Consider the following 19620-nt stretch of genomic DNA (forward strand, 5'->3'; position numbering starts at 1 on the left):
TGTGCCTTCAATTGCTGAGGCTGTGAACTCTGGAATTCCCCCCCCCAAACCCAATGAAATACTGAAACTCAAGAATCAAGAACACAACGTGCTTGTGCAAATCTATGAAATTCCTACTGCAGAAAGAGACCACTTTGTTAGAAGTAACATATGAAGGTAAAATGCTGCTGTAAAAGCTACAGCTACAAGGTTCAATTTTTCTTGAGGATATTAAGGTCTAGTGACACAGTAGGTAGTATTCTTGCTTCTCAAATAGAGGTTTGATCCCATTCCAGGAATTTATGGCCAAGGAAAATGGTTCCTAACACAATGAAAACTTATCAACTTGTAAATCCTTCCAATACAACAGTAGGTGGTTCAAGAAAGCTACTGGTCCATCTCAAGACTGGATTATGTCTTGAGTAATGAAATATAGATAGAAAGGGATGTTCTGATTCAAACTCTAACCAAATCATAAATTGAATGTAATGGTTCTGCATCCTGGTAATGCAAAGGTAAAAAGGGAGGTGTCTAGTGTGAAGTAATAATTTGCCATAACTGCAGATATTGATGCCTCTATCAGTACCATCCCCTGTATCTGTTCAATAACAACCATTAAGCAAGCTAACCCCATTTGCTTCACACTTATCCCAAATCCTTGATTATATTTCAAATCACTCATCCAAATATTTAACAGTTGTCAGTTTCCAGCCTTGAATATCTTACCAGGCAGCATATTCCTCTCTCAACGGAGTAGGTTAAATCCTCCATTTCCTGCTCCCTACTCACCTCAATCATGTCACCTCTTTAGAACACAGCAGGCTAAGAAAGGTCAGTCTAAGTCTCAAATCTCCAATTTGGTGAACCCCCTCATACTATCACACCCTTCCTATAGCAAGGGGACCAGAACTACATACAGTACTCTAGCTGTGGCCTAACAAAAGCTCAGTATAACTCCAACATTACTTCCTTATGCTGTATCAGCTATTTACCATTTATATAGATGATCTGGAGGAGGGAACCGAGTGCAGGGTGTCGAAATTTGCTGATGACACCAAGATTGGGGGAAAGGCAAATTGTGCGGAGGGTGTGGAGAGTCTGCAGAAGGATCTAGATAGGCTGGGCGAATGGGCCAGGAAATGGCAAATGGAATTTAATGTTGGCAAGTGTGAGGTGGTCCACTTTGGTAGGAAGAACTATTACTTACGTGGCGAAAAACTGCAGCAGGCGACGGTGCAGAGGGACCTCAGGGTCCTTGTGCATGAGTCGCAAAAACCCAGCTTGCAGGTGGTCAGGAAGGCGAATGGGATGCTGGCCTTCATAGCGAGGGGGATTGAATGTAAAAGTAGGGAGGTCTTGCTGCAGCTGTATAGGGCATTGGTGAGGCCGCAGCTGGAGTACTGTGTGCAGTTTTGGGCGCCGCACCTGCGCAAGGATATTTTGGCCCTGGAGGGAGTGCAGAGGAGGTTTACTAGGCTGATACCGGAGTTGAGGGGATTGAGCTATGAGGAGAGGCTGAATAAACTAGGCTTGTACTCGCTAGAGTTTAGAAGAATGAGGGGAGATCTCATTGAGACGTATAAGATGATGAATGGGATGGATAGGATAGAGGTGGAGAGACTCTTCCCGCTCAAAAAAGACAGTAGGACTAGGGGGCACAGCCTCAAGATAAAGGGGAGGCAGTTTAGAACGGAGTTGAGGAGGAACTTCTTCACTCAAAGGGTGGTGAATCTCTGGAATTCTCTGCCCGTTGAAGTGGTGGAGGCTGCCTCGCTAAATATTTTTAAGAAGCAGGTTGATGGGTTCATGATAAGAGAGGGGATTAAGGGTTATGGGGAGAGGGCGAGAAAGTGGAACTGAGCCACAACAGATCAGCCATGATCTTATTGAATGGCGGGGCAGGCTCGAAGGGCTAGATGGCCTACTCCTGCTCCTATTTCTTATGTTCTTATCCTGCTGATGAAAGCCCTTCTCAACTATCCTATTCATGTGCTTTACCAACTTCAGGGTTCTGTGAATAATTACCCTAAGATATTTCCATTTGAGCTTCCCAATGTCCTACCATTCATTAAATACACTTTCTTCTAAAGTGCATCACCTCACATTTATCTGCCACTATTTTACCCATCTAGGTCTTCCTATAACCAACAACCATTAACCACCCTACCAATCTTGGTGTCATCTGTAAACTTGCCTATTTTGCTCATTTTCATTGTTTACATAGAGGGTCCCAGTACTGATCGTTGTGGTACTCGATTACATGCAATTACTCAAACAGCCTACCACTATCCTTTGTATTACTAAGCTTGTTTTAATACATCTGCAGTGTCTAGGAATTCTGTGCGCTTTAAAAATTGTCTCCCTGGTCAAAAATTGAGACCACATCAACTCCCCTCATCCAGTCAAATTTCTGACAATTTCAACAGATTTGAGAGCCACGCTGGCTATTCCTAATTAACATACACCCTTCCAAGTGGATATTAATCCTCTTACAGAATTCTTATTAACCTATGCGAGATAACAGTGGATGCCTACACTCAGCATAGAAATCTACCTAGGGTTTGTGGAGACAAACCAGGGAGGTTACAGACTCTGCCAAGTTAGCTAGCAGATCTCAGAATACAATTAGCAGGTTTGCTTGTTGCAAGTGTTTGACAAGCATTAAAAATAATTCAGAGAATTCCTCGATCAGCTGGTTGAGAATTTTCTCCCTTTCCATTAATAACCATGACATTTAAGTTACTTCTTCAATGCTATCACAGTGATGATAAAAAATCTGGAAAGATCCAATCAATGCGTTTCACAATGATAAAGGATACTACTTTAAGTCTTCAATTCTGAAGGTCATGAAAAAGCTGTACTTATTTCAGCAATAACCAAAAAGTCTGCTTCTTTCTTTGAATTCAAAAATTTGCAAAACAAGTGAACAAAGTTTTCTGCAATTTGGAATTGAGAACTCAACAAAAATCCAAGGCAAAAGGCACAGCTTAAGACAGCAGGGAATGCATTTGCAGGATGCTGAATTGAGAATTTTCACTAACTGCACAGTTGTAGGTGGTAAAACCAGATGGGACAGTTAACCCAAAACAACTCAGTGGGAAAAAGCAAGTTAAGCAGAAAAATCACTGCTGAGAAGCATCAACTTTCAAAGACCAACATTTCCTCAAGCTTGAGCCAGGAACAGAAAATAAGTGGGGCTCAGACTAAACAATCTGAACACTGGAGCACTGCATAAGCATTGCACAACTCATTTCATTGGAATAATTCATAAAACAGCAGGGTGTGAAAGTTCTAAATGGCAGGAACCTACCTACTTCAGAGACGAACTTGTTAAAACTGAGAAATGATATCATTTTTGGGTACCTAATATTCAACATGTTTTAAAATTCTCTTCACTGCAAAACACCTAACCCAAAAGAAAAGTAGGCCAAGCAGACAGGAAAGTATAGGCAAAACTGACTAGAAGTACACAACTGCAATTATATTAAAGTTTATTGTTTACACCAATACAATCTATTGCATTTTCATCTTTCACAAATGTTAATGACAGTCAAACTCACTTCCAAGGTGCTACAAACTCCCATTAGCCTCCAGTCTGTAGACTGAAGGTAATTCTCACCAACTTTCTGCAAAGTCCACTGCTGTACAACTTGCTGTGCATACCATAGTGTTTCGTTTCCAGAATGAAAACCCTGAACGGGAAAACCCCCAACTTCAAAAAGCACAGTATGCCTAATGTTGCACTGGCAATTGCAATAAATATCAGACCAGGCGACAAGAAGTTACCTAATGAAAAATAAAGGAAAGTGTATATAGCTAGCATGGCACAAGATGGTTCTTGACGCAGCAATGCAATAAAGAAGAACCCAAATACGAGGTAAACATTCTCTTTAATTTATGCCACTAAGATGTCCATTCTTTTTGCAGTGAATCTCATTGCAAGGGTACAATACAATACATCACCATGTCTAATCTGGCAATGTTAAAATTCACTAATTAGTTCAATGGTGTGTCAGATTTCCAATGATGTGCAGTCGAACATTACAACTTGTCCAGGAAGTTATCCAGAGCTGGGATGCCCTCTTTCAGGCCCTTGCGCTTACGGGTTTCAGCCACAACCTGGGCTGGGCGGGTAGCCGCATCAAAAGGATCACCAGGTAGGATTTGCCAGTGGTCAAAGACACATTGTGGGAAAGCCTGGCCGCCTGTATTGGACCTCAGGTCAGCTGTGAAGCCTGTATAAAAAAAAAGAGTAACCGTTCTTAAGTCGTAATATTGCAAATTAAACCAAAATCAAAAATTACAAATCTATGCTGCACAGCAGGAAGTGCCCCCAGAAAGTGCACTCAAGGAGCAACAAACCCAATTTACATACTTTTCCTTGCAGAAACCACTCACTGACCTTCAACATTGGCAATTCATCAGAACAAAAAACTGCCCTGAGCCAATATAGCTTTGCTGGGACAACAATTCCGATTGAAACACTCAAATGGAGGAACAGGGAAAGGAATATTACAGACAAGCACTGCACTCCTGTACCACTCGGACAATCACTTCAAAAAGGTAAAATATCAATCACTTACCAAATGATTCATTTACGGGTAGGTAGGCCTTGACAACAAACATGGGTGTGCCAGAAACATGAGATTCCTCAAATACATGACCACGTTTCCTATTCAGTACACCATAGATACCACCAACCACCTGTTCAGGGCACTGTAATTCAAGGAATCATTACATTCATTACTCTACTTCAGAAACAACATTGGATTAACATGCAAATCAGATGCCATTGTCTTGAGAATCTCACTGCCTCATGCAGTCAAGTGACAGTGCCTCCAGCTCCAAATGGAAATGTCTGACACTGAGCCGAATTAGAAGAATCTGTTCAGACACCCCATTTGCAAGCCAAACAAAAATTAGACCAGACATCACCAGTGAATATGTAATATACACTACTGAAACAAAGTAAATTGTGTGCAGAAGCACAAGCTATATTTTGGAGATTTGATGCTCCCAAATTACAATAAGTCCCAGTACCTGAATTTCAACCAGATAGACTGGTTCCATGAGTCTAGGATTGGCAGTCAGCACACAGGCATAAAGACACCTTCTTGCAGTGGGGATGATCTGACCACCACCACGATGGATAGCATCAGCGTGCAGAGTTACATCATGAATATCAAATCGCACTCCACGCATGTTCTCGTCACAAAGAGCACCCTAGAAGGAGTAGAAAGCATTAACACTCTAAGCTTGCCTGCACAAACTTGAAATCAAAGAAAAATCATGTGCTTGGATTGATATAACAAGCTTCATAGCTGGTTATATTAATCTATTTGCAATTCCTGAGCCACCATGTATCTGACTCTGTCAATGTTCTTGAGGTTCTGCTTGTGGAAAGGCAAAGCCAAACTTCTAGGTGCAACATTCTAAGTTATGATGCAAAACTCATAAGGAATACTCACCTCTTTGGCTGCCCACTGAAATCCAGCAACAACACTGTCCTTGATTTCATTGAGATACTGGACTCCTTTAGTCACATCAATCAGCATATTTGGGCCTGTACCATCGGGTCCAAAGCACCAGATCTTACGGGCTTCTGAGACATCCCATTCGTATTTTTCAACAAGATATCTGGCACGTTGCTTGAGCTCTTGACGGGCAGTAACCTCACCCTTATCAATGTCTTCTGGCAGGCCCTCAGGCATTGGTCGAGCTTTCATGTACAGCCTATTGTGCTTGTTGGGAGACTTGGACAAACACATTACATTGGATTCTTCAGCAACAGTCTCACGGTAAGACACAACAGGGTCAGATTTCTAGGTTAAAAAAAAACCAATGTTATGCCAGTTCAAGTCAGCAGAAGATCCCAGCATGGATGCAATGCAAACCCATTGCCATTACCTTAATGGGGATGCAAGCATGGTCCTCTTCAAGATCTTTCAGACAGATTTCCAAATGCAGCTCACCAGCACCAGCAATGATGTGTTCACCAGATTCCTCGATGATACACTAAAGAAAGAGACAAAGACTTAGCAATGAAGAATGTTTTTACCCAACCAAGACAATTTAACCATCAAGAACCGTGCGAAAGACTAACCTGAACCATGGGATCAGACTTAGCAAGGCGTTTCAGACCTTCAACCAACTTGGGCAGATCTGCTGGGTTTTTGGCTTCAACAGCAACACGTACAACAGGACTGACACTGAATTTCATCACTCTCAAGTTGTGAGCTTGGTCATATGTGGTAATGGTACCAGTCTTCACCAGATATTGATCAACACCAACGAGCCCCACGATATTGCCACAAGGCACATCTTCAATAGGCTCTACATAACGACCCATCATCAGAATTGTTCTGTAAATCAAATAAGACATAGGAAGGGCTCAAACAATTTAATGAAACAATCCCAAAATCAGCATTTAAGCAATCTAACACTTGTATGCTACTTTTGACTCCCACATTACACATTATTTTTCATTAAGAGGCATAACTTAACCCACATCAATACATGTGATAGGCATTCAAGTATTTTAGACAAATTTTAAAAGCTGGTCCAATTACTAACTTCATGCAATTACAGTTTAAAATTAACACTGTGGATCCTTATTCAAGGATTTAGATTTGAATTTTTTTTTATAGTTACAGTACATGGAAAGCACCTACAACTCAATACCAACCTTTGGATAGGCTTCAGATAAAGGTCTTCTTTCTTGCCTGGAGTGTAGTTTGGTCCCATGATTCGGACCTTTAGGCCAGTAGAAACAACACCAGAGAAGACACGGCCAAAGGCATAGAATCTGCCTTTGTCAGTTGTGGGCACCATCTTGGAGATGTACATCATCAATGGGCCTTTTGCATCACAGTTCTTGATGCCTTATAAGAAAGAAATAAGCCTCAAGTTAATTCTCAATACCAACCTTGTCCAGCTGACTGAGTACAAAGTGAAATTCTTCAGCATTCAAAATAACAGTCATTGAAGGAGTCTGAGGGTCAATGTACATGATTTTGAAAGCTTCTGTTGAAGAACAGCATTTACACAAGAAATAGGTGGAGCCAAGGATTGCTTCTTGGATAACAGGAGCAGACAGGGAGTCATTAGAGGCAATTATCTACATAAAATAAATAGACATGTATTCTCATGCAGATGATAATGATGAAGGCACTTGGGGGGGGGGGGGGGGGGGGTGTTGCACACAGAGATATCTTACCACTAGTAAGTAGATTCAACTTGTGACCAATAAGAAACCAGACTGGATGAACTCAAAACATGGAGTTCTGGAAAAAATGAACCTGGATTTGGGGTAAAAAGGTAACTGAAGATGGGGTAGCCTCAAGAATGGAGGGAAACAAGACTGTAAAGCTAGTCTGAAGTCATCAGACTTGGATTTGGGACTGAAAGTGTAAAATAATGGAATTTGCTATGGAATTCTCAAATTATAGAAGTGGGTCTTAAAATACTAAATGGGGCTTGTCGAAGAACATTTGTAGAATCCACATCTACAACATGTAACAAAACCATTAGGAAATCAAAGCTAGAGCAAGAGAATGCAGTTGCAACAGAACCTCTACCTTGGATGGGAGAAATGGTGAAAGGGAAAGGAAAGGAATGAACAGGCTAGCTAAGCTATGTCAGGTAATATGTTATGAAGTGGTGCACCAATATCCCAAAAGGTGTTCAGGACATTAACTCTGCAACTCTGTTGGAGGCAAGTTTACTCAGGCTAAACTTGATGATTCTCAACTCCTGAAAATTTTGTCTCTGCAAATACAGTTTTAACCTACCCAAGGCAGCTTCATCGTCAGGGGGTCCCTCATACAGAAGGTCACAACGATATCGCTGAGCAGTGACTGGTGATGGGAGGTGAATTGTGATCATCTGCAATAGAGCATCTCCTGCAGGCAACCAGCGACGCATCACAGCCTGCATGAAAGACAATACGTTTCAAAGATCAAGACACCAGACAAGAAATCAGGGCAGTTACAGCCAGTGGTGTTTATAACAAGGGAAATCAGATGTCAATTATTAAAAAGGGCACTTGGACTTGTATGCATAAAACAAGCAATATTCAGATGGCAGCAAGGGAAGAGGTAATGTGCACTAATGCTGGCAGATCCCTAGCAAGTTAATACAAGTTACTGAATCTTGAAGTGTGTGAACTTGAAATGGCCAACAGCACTAAGATGCTTCTTTCAGTTCCCTATAACAAGGATGAAGGACTACTCACCTTTAGCAGTGGTTTGCCCTCTTTGGACTTATCTTCATTGTCCAGCTTAATGTCAAGCTTCTGAATCAATTTCTCAGTCTCTTCCTTCTTGAAATTCATAATTGCATCAAAGACCTGTGTGAATAAAACCCCCCAATATTACTTAACAGAAAGATCTCCAAGATCAGTCCATGGCATATTACATCAACAGTTCCCTCTGCACCAACAGATGAGACTGTGAGCTTCAGACAATTGGTTTTCATCACTGAACAGTCAGGTCAAAGTGAAGAAATTACAGGTAGGTCATCACATCAAGCTCCAAATCAATCATATTAGTTTCCATGCGCTAGCTTGCCATCTTACCTTGAAGATAGGATCCAAGACAAGTTGACAAAAGGTTCTGGGCAACTTCTTACCATCAGCATTACTAGCAGATTTGCTGAACTTTCCAGCAGCTGGATCAAAATACCTGAATAGAAAGGAAAACGTATGAAAAATTTAGTGCCAGTTTTCTAAAGCCCTTCTAGAAGTTGGCAAAAGGCCCGACTTCCATAAAGAAATCTCAAACTAAGTTAAGCAAAAGGACATGGTACATTATAAACATTAAAGTAACAAGAATGCTCATTGCTGCCAGTGTATCTATTCTGATGCACTGCCCACCACACCAACTGTTTTGAAGCTCCTTAGTGATCAATTATACAAAGGAATAAGCAACAGGTACAACATACTAACTATAAAATATGATCAAGAAGTAGTAAGTAATCAAGCAACCCCGAAGGCATTTTACATGGGAACGCCTACTTATATGCAGCAAAATCTTACTCAGCTGGATATTTGGGACTGGAAAAGGAAAATCTTTGGGCTGCACTCCCTGATGCAGAAAATTGCACAAGTGGGATGGATTACATTTGTTTAAATGTTTAAAAGAGAACAGCCTCTGACAATAGCAAAGTTGTGTGGGTTAGGTTGATTGGCTATGCTAAGAAATTGCCCCTTAATTTCCAGGGATGTGTAAATTAGAAGGATTAGTGGGTATAAAATGTAGGGATATGGGGGTAGGGCCTGGGTGGGGTTGTGTTCTGTGCAGACTTGATGGGCCGAAGGGCCTCTTTCTGCACTGTAGGGTTCTATGACCTAAGAAATACAATATTTCAATCCTAGATGGTGCACAGGTGGACTTCAATTACACAACCAAGTGTAATTTCTATTTAAACTAAATGTGTCCTGCTGTAAAATGTGACAAAGTACAAACATTGCAATTCCAAGTGAGCACAGCATGCTAGAAACACCATCAGACAATAGAGAGAAAGGATGCAAGGCTGCAGATCTGAAACATCAAGAGTGCAGCAGGACATGCCAGAAGCAACACCAGACGCCCAAAAATGAGGTGTCAACCTGGTGAAGCTGCTTGCGTGACAAACAGTGAGAGCAACAAGTGATACAGAAAGCCAAGTGATTCCACGATCTAAGCCTGCCAGTGGATGATACAGTCTCTTCCAGAAATGCCCAGAATCACAATTACCAATCTTTAACCAATTTGATTCATTTCACGTGATATTCGGAAACAGTTGGGGGGCACTCAATACCACAAAGGCTGACGAACTCAACCCTGCCAATTACCACATCATCAGCATACTCCTCATGAGTAACGTGATGGAAGGAGCCATTAACAATGACTTGCTCACTGACAGTCAGCTTGGTTCTGCTCTCATTATACAGTCTTGGTATAAACATGGACAAATTCAGAACTCCATGTTCAATTCTGGCCTCGGATCACTGTCTGCGTGGAGTTTGCACATACTTCCAGTGTGTGGATTAGGTGGATTGGCCATGCTAAATGCTCTGTCAAAGTATACCCAAATAGGAGCCAGGGTGTGGTGACAAGTGGATTTTCACAGTAACTTCAGTGCAGTGTGAATGTAAGCCTCCTTGTGATTTATAAACTAACTTTAGTGGTGAGGTCAGAGTGCAGAGGTGAGGGAGAGGGGGGAATGACTGGTCTTGACATCAAGGCAACGTTCAAGAGCATGGCATCAAGGAGTCCTAACAAAACTGTAGCTAAATGGGAAGCAGGAAAAGTCCCCCACTGACTGGGGCTACAGCTGGCAGGAAGGGATGGTGGTTGGTGGAGCTTTGTCAATTCAGCTCCAGGACATCAATGCAGGAGTACCTCAACCACAGATTGCAGCAGGTCAAGGCAGCAGTTAATCACCACCTTCTCAAAGGGAAGCAAAATAAATGCTGGCTCAGCCAGCAACGCCTAAATAACTTGCCCAGAGTATTTTGTGTCCTAATTTCATCGCAAAAAAACCAAGATGTCAACAGCTTACCTGTCACCCCATAATTTTTTCATCATATCCTCTACTTTCTTGGCACGCTCTTCTGGGCTAAGGGTAGAATCACCCTTGGCAGAAAATTTGGCAACATACATCTCTGCAAACTGCTTCAGGGTGAAGGCCCAACCATGGAGCCCTGAGCCAAAACCAACTGTTCCAAAAATTGGATCAACCTGAAAGAAAAACAAAAGTTAAGATTAGAGCTGGCCTGGTGGCATAAAACAATGAATAACAAGCCAAGGGATGATATAAGGCAAGTCCTAAGAGTCATCCAGAGCCATATCCAGTTATTCCTTCCACAGGAAGGAACCTGCTGAGTATTTCCAACACTTTACTTCAGATTTCTAGAGTTTGGTATTTTGTTTTGCATTACCTTCCAAAACCCTCCCTTAAAATAGAAAGAACACTAAAATATACAGCAGGAACAGAAAAACTGAAGAAATGCCAGTGAAAGGCTTCAAGATACATTTAGCCCATTGAGTATTGGTCGGGGGAACAAAAATCTAGAAGCAGGATACAGTCAGAATTAAAGGTAAGCAGGCCATTTAGGACCAAGTGAGGATTCTCCCCACTCCCCAGAGGATGGTGAAATGTTGGAATTCTTATCCCAGAGTGCAGTGGAGATGGCACTGGATATTAATGACATCGAGATATGGAGATAGAGCAGGAAGATGGTTGAGATAGAACATCAGGCTATGGTCAAGTTAAAGGCAGGGGAGGCACAAGGGGCCAAATGGCTTATGCCTACTCCTATGTACTGTCAAGCCAGAAAGGTTCATCAGGTAACCATCAAATTGGGGTCTGAGCATAGGAATATTTCAAGCACCAACAACTGATGGCAAACACAGTAAGAAGTCTCACAATACCTTCTTACTGTGTTTACCCCAGTCCAACACCAGCATCTCCATATCGTAACTGATGGCAATAGAGAGGAAAATAAAAAAGGGACTACTATAAAATTGGGTGTACTGCTAAATAAGTTTAAAAAGAGTTGTTTTAGTCATTGGTATTGGGTATACATGATATTGATAGTAATGAAATCTCAACACAAATTCCACTCTTACCATGATGTTTCCCATTGGGCCATGTTCATCTTCACCATAGGTAGAGATGATGACATTGACATTTTCTACAATACGCTGGAAGGTCTGGTAGAGCTCCTCGGGGTCAAGCTGCAGCTCGAGCAAGGCACGGTCCATTTTGTTCATCATCAGCACAGGCTTGATACGTTCAGCAATGGCCTGACGCAGCACAGTTTCAGTTTGTACACATACCCCTGCAAACGTGTGACAATTCCATTTCAGGTCACTGGTTCAATTTAGAACTAAAGTTTTATGATTACTAAGTGCCACCTGCCATTAATCATCAGTTTATCCAGCTGTGAAGTGACTAATGAAGCTGGGCCAGTTGTAATTCTCAAATTCAGTTACTGGTTCCAGCCACACACAGTTTCTCAGCAGAAGGCAGTATCTCACTTCCCAAGAACTTCAGCAGAAACTGAAGGATCAGTGGCCGTTCTCGACCTCAAGTAATCCATTAGTTAAAAAAAAATCACAAAAATTTTCCCTTTTAAAACCCAATTTACTTTTCAGTATGGTGCACAATAGTGGCCCATCATTCTCACGACACTTACCAGAGACACAATCCACCACAACTAGTGCACCATCAGTTACACGAAGAGCAGCCGTTACTTCAGAGGAGAAATCAACATGCCCGGGTGAGTCAATTAAGTTGATGAGAAAACCACTGCCATCTTTGCACTGCTTGATGAAAGCCAAATCTTGGTCCTTGAGCTCGTAAAACAGGGAGATGGCACTGCACACAAAAATATTCAAAATTATAATACAATCCCTTAATACAACACAGCATTCAATGTGCCAATAATAAGAGTAGCAATTATGGTGCATTATGCAGTTATATTAGAACTGACATCCTAGGCTAACGAGATCATGACGTAAGGAAATAGTGTACACAAAGAACAGTGAGGTCATAGCCAGGTCAGAGTTATATCCTGTGCCCACACACTCTGGCAGACAACTGTGATACCACTCAAGAAACTGGAAGCCTCCAGTAACATATAATACAGCCTTCTAATCAAGAAAAACACTACTCACGTAGACTTAATGGTGATGCATCTTTCTTGTTCATCCTTGCGAGTGTCAGTGAACCTAGTTTCACCAGCACGTGAGGAGGCAATGATTCCGGCCTTTGACACTAGAGAGTCAGTGAGGGTGGACTTGCCATGGTCAACATGCGCAATCACAGACATGTTACGGATGTTGGACTTTTTGTCCATGATGGCACGGATCTGGTCTACCGTGAAGTTCACCTGAAAAATGACAGTGTCTCAGTAGAAGTACCAATTACATGGCCAGAAGACAGCCAGTCAAACAGCTCAGCAAAGCAAGTTATGTACACAAGGATTTGATAAAATTATTGCATCATTTGCGTCTTCATGCCAACAATGACATTCGCAATGTGGCTTTTTCCTTTCTCTGGTCCAGTTAGTCCTTCAGAGAGACAGGTCCAATATCACGAATATTTTATTTTTATCACCACCCACCCCCCCTCCCCAAAGGGCATTTTGCGACTGCATTACACCACAAAACAGCGCAGCACTAAGATTTATCCGTTATTGCTAACCAACGCCGCATTGCAAAAAAAAAAATCAGCAGTCTGGAGCAATCTCTCTCCCAATTTTAAAACGAACATGAATAAATTGAAGTCAAAACACACCATGGTTGAGCTCAAATCAGGGGCGGCGGATCTATATCCTGCATTAGGGGTTGATCTGAAGCTTTTATAAACACAAAGACGAGCAGCTCTTGGAAACCTGATCACGTTAACTGTATACCGTGTGCCGCAATCAATCCTGGCTGCTTATTCAACAGGGCGAGATGAGTCAAGGCTGTACCGCTGCCAAACACAATGCGGAGTAAACAGGCCGGCAGCCGGGAAGGGGGGGAGGGGGAAAAAGGAGGCACGTCCCCGCGACATTCACCTTCCAGCCCGGGGAGGGGATGGGCTGACAGCCGCCCGGCGTCACAAGGACAAAACCGCTACGTCGACTGATTCCCCCACCCCATCGCCCGGATTGCGGCAACCGGACACCGGGCTCCACGTGGCAAAGAGAGGCCGCTCACCGCTTCCCCCCCCCCCCCCTTATCCCGGGGATCCGCTTCCCTGCCCCCACCCTCCCGAGTGACGCACAGCCGCACCCAGCGGGCCCAGACACCGGCAAAGCCCGGCCCTGGCGGCACAAATATCCCCTTCTCGCTCCTCCTCAATAAGTCCCCTCCTACCAGCCCCGGGCGCATCAGCCGGACGGAGGCCTACACCTCCCCATTGTCACCACGGGCCCCCCCCCCTTTCCTTCATCCGTGAAGAAGGGGCGATATCGGCACCCGCCGCCACGCATCCTCCCTCAATATGGCGCTGAAAAATTAGCCGCCGGCTCCCCGCGTCCGGCCCGCTGCCCGGAACCTGCCGATGCCTCACCATTTTGCCGGATTGCGGTGGATTGCTTGGCGCTGAGGCTCCGGCTTCTATCCGCCTCACAGGACGGGCGGATGAGGAAAGGACCACTTCCAGCGACTTCCGGCCTTTTACCAGCCGCAGCTGCGTCACGTGATCCCCGCCGTAGCCCCGGTCCTCCCACACAGGCCGCCAGCTACAGGCCGGGAGGACAAACTACAACGCCCACCTTCTACCAAGCACCAGAAATCCCTCAGCAAGAATACAGGATCAACAATCATCACAAGTGTATTCAATCATCACTTTCAGATTCTGATAAAATTTAAAATACTGCAGATGCTGAAAATCCTCAGCTGATTTGATTTGTCACGTGACAGTATTGTTTCCTGCGTGCTATTACAGACAAAGCATACCGTACATAGAGAATGAAAGGAGAGGGTGCAGAAAAAGTTTATTAGAGTCACAAGTAGACTTGAAGTTATTGTGAAAATCCCCTAGACGCCACTCCCCGACATCTGTTTGGGTACATTGAGGGAGAATTTAGCATAGCTAACCAGCACTTCTTTCGGATTGTGAGAGGAACCGGAGCACCCAGAGGAAACCCACGCAGACACGGGGAGAACATGCAGACTCAGCACAGACAGTGATCCAAGCCGGGAATCGAACCTAGGTTGTTGGCGCGGTGAGGCAGCAGTGCTAACCACTGTGCCGTCCTATGTAGTGTTAAGGTGCAGAATTGGTGACGAAGTCATAGTCAATTCAAAACCGCAGCGGTTTTGAATTGACCATGACTTCTTCAGAATTTGGAAGGGTGAGGTATAAGTGAGGCAGAGGAAAGAAGGCTATTGATTTACAAGCACTTCTTAATCTTTTCAACTCTGCAGACAATAAGTCCAGCCCATCCCTGAATGTTGCCAAAACTAAACTCATATTAATTCACGTCTGGTCAGCCAAATATTCTACCTCCCTTTTCTTTTGAAGGAGAGGCTTGAGCATATTTTGAGCAATTCCCATAACTAGGCAGCAACGGATGATGAAATCCAACACTGGATCAGTTGTGTCAACACAGTAAGAAGTCTCACAACACCAGGTTAAAGTCCAACAGATTTATTTGACAGTAAATTCACAAGCTTTCAGGGTTTGCCCCTTCTTCAGGTGAATGGAGAGTTCTGGCCTCAGACACAGCATGTAACAGCACATGCAGTTTACAGATTACTGATTAGAATGTGAGTCTTTACAACTAACCTGCTATTCAAGTCTTAAAGATGCAGACAAGGTGAGTGGAAAGAGCATTAGGCATAGGTTAAAGAGATGTGTATTGTCTCCAGACAGTACAGTAAGTGAGGTTTTGCAAACCCAGGCAAGTCATGGGGGTTACAGATAGTGCGACACGAACCCAAGATCTCGATTGAGGCCGTCCTCATGTGTGCGTAACTTGGCTATCAGTCTCTGCTCAGCGACTCTGAGTTGTCGTGTGTCGTGAAGGGTTCAACCGGGATCTTGGGTTCATGTCACACTACCTGTGTGTGCTGTTAAATGACACCAGAACTCTCCATTCACCTGACGAAGGGGCAAACCTTGAAAGCTTGTGAATTTACTATCAAATAAATTGGTTGGACTTTAACCTGGTGTTGAGAGGCTTCTTACTGTGTTTACCCCAGTCCAAAGCCGGCATCTCCACGTCAGCTGTGTCAACTCAGCCTTCTACAATCTATGGCAGTGAGTGTTTGACAAGAAAGACTTCCACAAGTCAACAAAAGCCTGAATGTGCAGAACAGTTGTCATCACCACACTCCTGAACTGCAGTGAGACCTGAACCATGAATTAATGACACAAATCATTGAATGAGGTGATGAAGATGTAGATGCAGCCTCCAGCAACTGTGAGGGTGAGTTAGAGTGAAAAGCAGGAAATAAAATTGGAATTGAAAGTACAGTATCCTGACACGGACTAGATGTGGGGGAAGTGAAAATAAGGGAGCATCTCAAAGGCAAGGAAGGAAAGCACGCCATGGTCATATAGGATGTTTCAGATTGCTTTCTCAAAATATGTATGAAAGACTTGCATATTAGAACACAGTGAAATTTCAGTATTTGCCCATGATACCAAACTTAGGGATGTAGCAAACAGTGAGGATGATACCAATTTACTGCAACAGGATATTGATAGACTAGCAGAAAAGGTAGACAATGGCAGATGAAATTTAATAAAGAAGTGTGAGTTGATGTAGTTTGGTAGAAGGGCTAGAGAGAGGCAATATAGACTTAATGTACAGGTCTAAACAACATGTAGAGACAGTTAACTTGCAGATCTTTGAAAATAGCAGGTCATATTGAGATAGTTAGCAAATCAGGTGGGATCTTTGGCTTCATAAATAGAGGTACTGAGTACAAAAGCAGGGTAGTTTGTTGAACTTCCGTAAAGCTCTATTTTAGGCTCCAGCAAGACTTCAGAATCCAATTCCTCACAATTTCGAAATAATGAAAGGGTCCTTGAGAGGCTGAGAGATTTACCAGAATAGTTCCAGAGTTGCGGGGATTTATTTACAAAGTTAGATTGGAGATGCATGGAAGAATGATGGTTGAGGGGACATTTGATAAAGGTCTACAAGATTATAAGAGGTTTAGATAAGGTTGTTGATGTAAAACTGTTCCTATGAGCTGATAGTATAAGGAACCGAGCACATAGATTTACAGTTACGGGTAAGAGATTCAGGAGGATATGAGGAAGAACTTTTATTGCACAGTGAGTGGTCATGACCTGGAATCCCTTGTCTATGAGGGTAATGGAAGCAGATGATCAATGATTCCAAAAAGAAATCGGATAGGTGGTTAAAGGAAATAAACTTGCGGGGAGAAGGGGATGTGCATAGTGGGCTTGTGGTTCTACAAAAAAAACAGCAGTGGATTCAATGTACCAAACAACCTCATTCTGTGCTGTTTGACTCTAACTGATTTGTGCAGTCTTGCTATAATGCAGAGCACAGAAACAATGATGGAGTGGCCAAGACAATTCCTATATTAGAATTTTATTTGAAAACCATACTCAAATAGGCCAGCCTGTTCTGATTCAACGTTAAATAAACTGAATTATTTAAGTGTTACTCTTCCAGCATTTTGCTACTGCTTCCATACATATAATGTGAATAATGTTAAATGTCTCATTGCTTGAATGGATCTCATCCAAAATGGCCAGGAGACATCATTGTGACCAATTATTTCCTGATCCATCCATCTCCTCTAAAAAAACTTTGATACATTCAAATATTTGCTAAAATCTTTTACCATTTCTTATTCGTTATGATTCGTGAACATTGAAGGTAATGTGTTGATCTAAAATTATTTGCAAGTAAATCTGCTGATTGCAGCAGCGTACATTAGCTTTTCCCAAATGGTGTAGTCAGTACTCGGCATAGATAATTCAGAGTCCTCCCAGCTAACCTGCCCTCAAACCAATCGACCGTCACAATGCAAATTAGAGACTGCTTTAAATCTACTAGTGCCAGAGTTCTATCTCTGTCACTGGCCCTCAGTGAACCTGCCAAGGAGAGTGTAAATTCAGACCTGACTAAGTGCATTGCCATCATGTAACATAATCCACCACCCTGCCAGTATTACAAAACATCTGTCTCTTAGGTTGTTCACTTTTGAAAGTAGTTTTTTTTGTTGTTGTTTAGCCCAACAGACAAAAGTTGCAAATTTCAGGTCTACACCAGCATGTCTATTGGGTTTAGTGTTACGAGTATCTCCTGTAGGTGTCAGTTGCGGTTACATGTAGCATTCCTGTCTGAGTCACAAGGTTCAAGTCTCGCTCCAAAAGACTGCCACATAGGCTGAAATTTCAGTCCACTGCTGATGGGTTACTACACTGTTAGAATCTTTCAGATAAGATATTAAACCAAAGTCCTATCTGCCTCGATTGAAGTAAAAGATTCTCTGGTAGTATTCTGAAGTGGAGATGGCAGCATTGGACTGGGGTAAACACAGTAAGAAATCTCACAACACCAGGTTAAAATCCAACAGGTTTATTTGGTAGGAAAAGCCACTAGCTTTCGGAGCACTGCTCCTTCGTCAGGTAAGTGGGAGTTCTGTTCACAAACAGGGCATATAAAGACACAAACTCAATTTAGAAAATAATGATTGGAATGCAAGTCTTTACAGGTAATCAAGTCTTAAAGGTACAGACAATGTGAGTGGAGAGAGCGTTAAGCACAGGTTAAAGAGGTGTGTATTGTCACCAGACAGGACAGTCAGTGAGATTTTGCAAGCCCAGGCAAGTCATGGGGATTACAGATAGTGTGACATGAAACCAAGATCCCAGTTGAGGCCAGTTGAAAAACCACACCGACCTCCTCAGAAGACAAACACGGGACATGGTGGACAGAGTACCCTTCGTCGTCCAGTACTTCCCCAGAGTGGAGAAGCTACGACATCTTCTCTGGAGTCTTGAACATGTCATTGAAGAAGAACATCTCGCCAGGGCCATCCCCACACCCCCACTTCTTGCCTTAAAACAACCGCACAACCTCAAACAGACCATTGTCCCAGTAAACTACCCAGTCTTCAGGAGAACAGTGACCACGACACCATACAACTCTGCCACAGCAACCTCTACAAGACATGCCGGATTAGCGACACGGATGCCATCATCTCATGTGAGAACACCATTCACCAGATACACAGTACAAACTCTTGCAACTCGGCCAACGTTGTCTGCCCGATACGCTGCAGGAAAGGATGTCCCAAGGCATGGTACACTGGGGAGACCATGCAGACGTTGCGACAACAGATGAATGAACATCGCTCGACAATCACCAGGCAAGACTCTTCCCTTCCTGTTGGTGGACACTTCAGCGGTCACAGGCATTTGGCCTCTGATCTTTGGGTAAGCGTTCTCCAAAGTGGCCTTCACAACACACGACAACGCAGAGTCACTGAGCAGAGACTGACAACCAAGTTCTGCATACGAGGACAGCCTCAAACAGGATCTTGGATTCATGTCACACTATCTGTAACCCCCATGACTTGCCTGGACTTGCAAAATCTCACTGACTGTCCTGTCTGGAGACAATACACATCTCTGTAACCTGTGCTTGACCCTCTCCCCACTCACATTGTCTGCACCTTTAAGACTTGATTACCTGTAAAGACTCACATTCCAACCACTATTTTGTAAGTTGAGTTTGTGTCTTTATATGCCCTGTTTGTGAACAGAACTCCCACTCATCTGATGAAGGAGCAGCGTTCCAAAAGCTAGTAGTTTTTGCTACCAAATAAACCTGTTGGACTTTAACCTGGTGTTGTGACACTTCTTACAGTATTCTGAAGAGCAGCAAGTGCATTTTACAAAGTGTCTGATTGTGATAATTGGCTTTCGTATTTCCTCCATTACTGCAGCAATTTCAAAAGTCCTTAATTGGTTGCAAATTAGTTTGGGACTTGAAGTACTAAACACACGCAAGATCATAAGATCCTTACAGTGCAAGAGGAGGCCATTTGGCCCATCGAGCCTGCAGACCCCATCCCTGTAACCCCATGGATTTACTCCCCTTGTTCTCCCTAACCTACACATTTCGGACTGTGGGAGGAAACTGGAGCACTCGGACAAAACACACACACA

General features: G+C 43.1%; 1 protein-coding gene across 1 annotated transcript; it reads right to left on the bottom strand.

Annotated features, from left to right (window-relative positions):
• Positions 1–3850: 3850 nt before the first annotated feature.
• Positions 3851–14157, bottom strand: LOC145358862 (elongation factor 2). The gene is made up of 15 exons (XM_080213206.1): positions 14026–14157; positions 12642–12856; positions 12161–12342; positions 11592–11803; positions 10522–10700; positions 8555–8660; positions 8213–8326; positions 7770–7908; positions 6665–6860; positions 6083–6341; positions 5887–5994; positions 5448–5801; positions 5020–5202; positions 4563–4695; positions 3851–4214 (listed from the first exon to the last, which is right to left on the bottom strand). The coding sequence occupies exons 1-15, from the start codon at positions 14026–14028 to the stop codon at positions 4021–4023; spliced, it is 2577 nt and encodes an 858-aa protein (XP_080069332.1). The 5' UTR covers positions 14029–14157; the 3' UTR covers positions 3851–4020.
• Positions 14158–19620: the final 5463 nt, after the last annotated feature.

Source organism: Carcharhinus amblyrhynchos, chromosome 26 (genome assembly GCF_965287045.1).
Source record: "Carcharhinus amblyrhynchos chromosome 26, sCarAmb.v2.hapA, whole genome shotgun sequence".
NCBI classification, from domain to species: domain Eukaryota; kingdom Metazoa; phylum Chordata; class Chondrichthyes; order Carcharhiniformes; family Carcharhinidae; genus Carcharhinus; species Carcharhinus amblyrhynchos.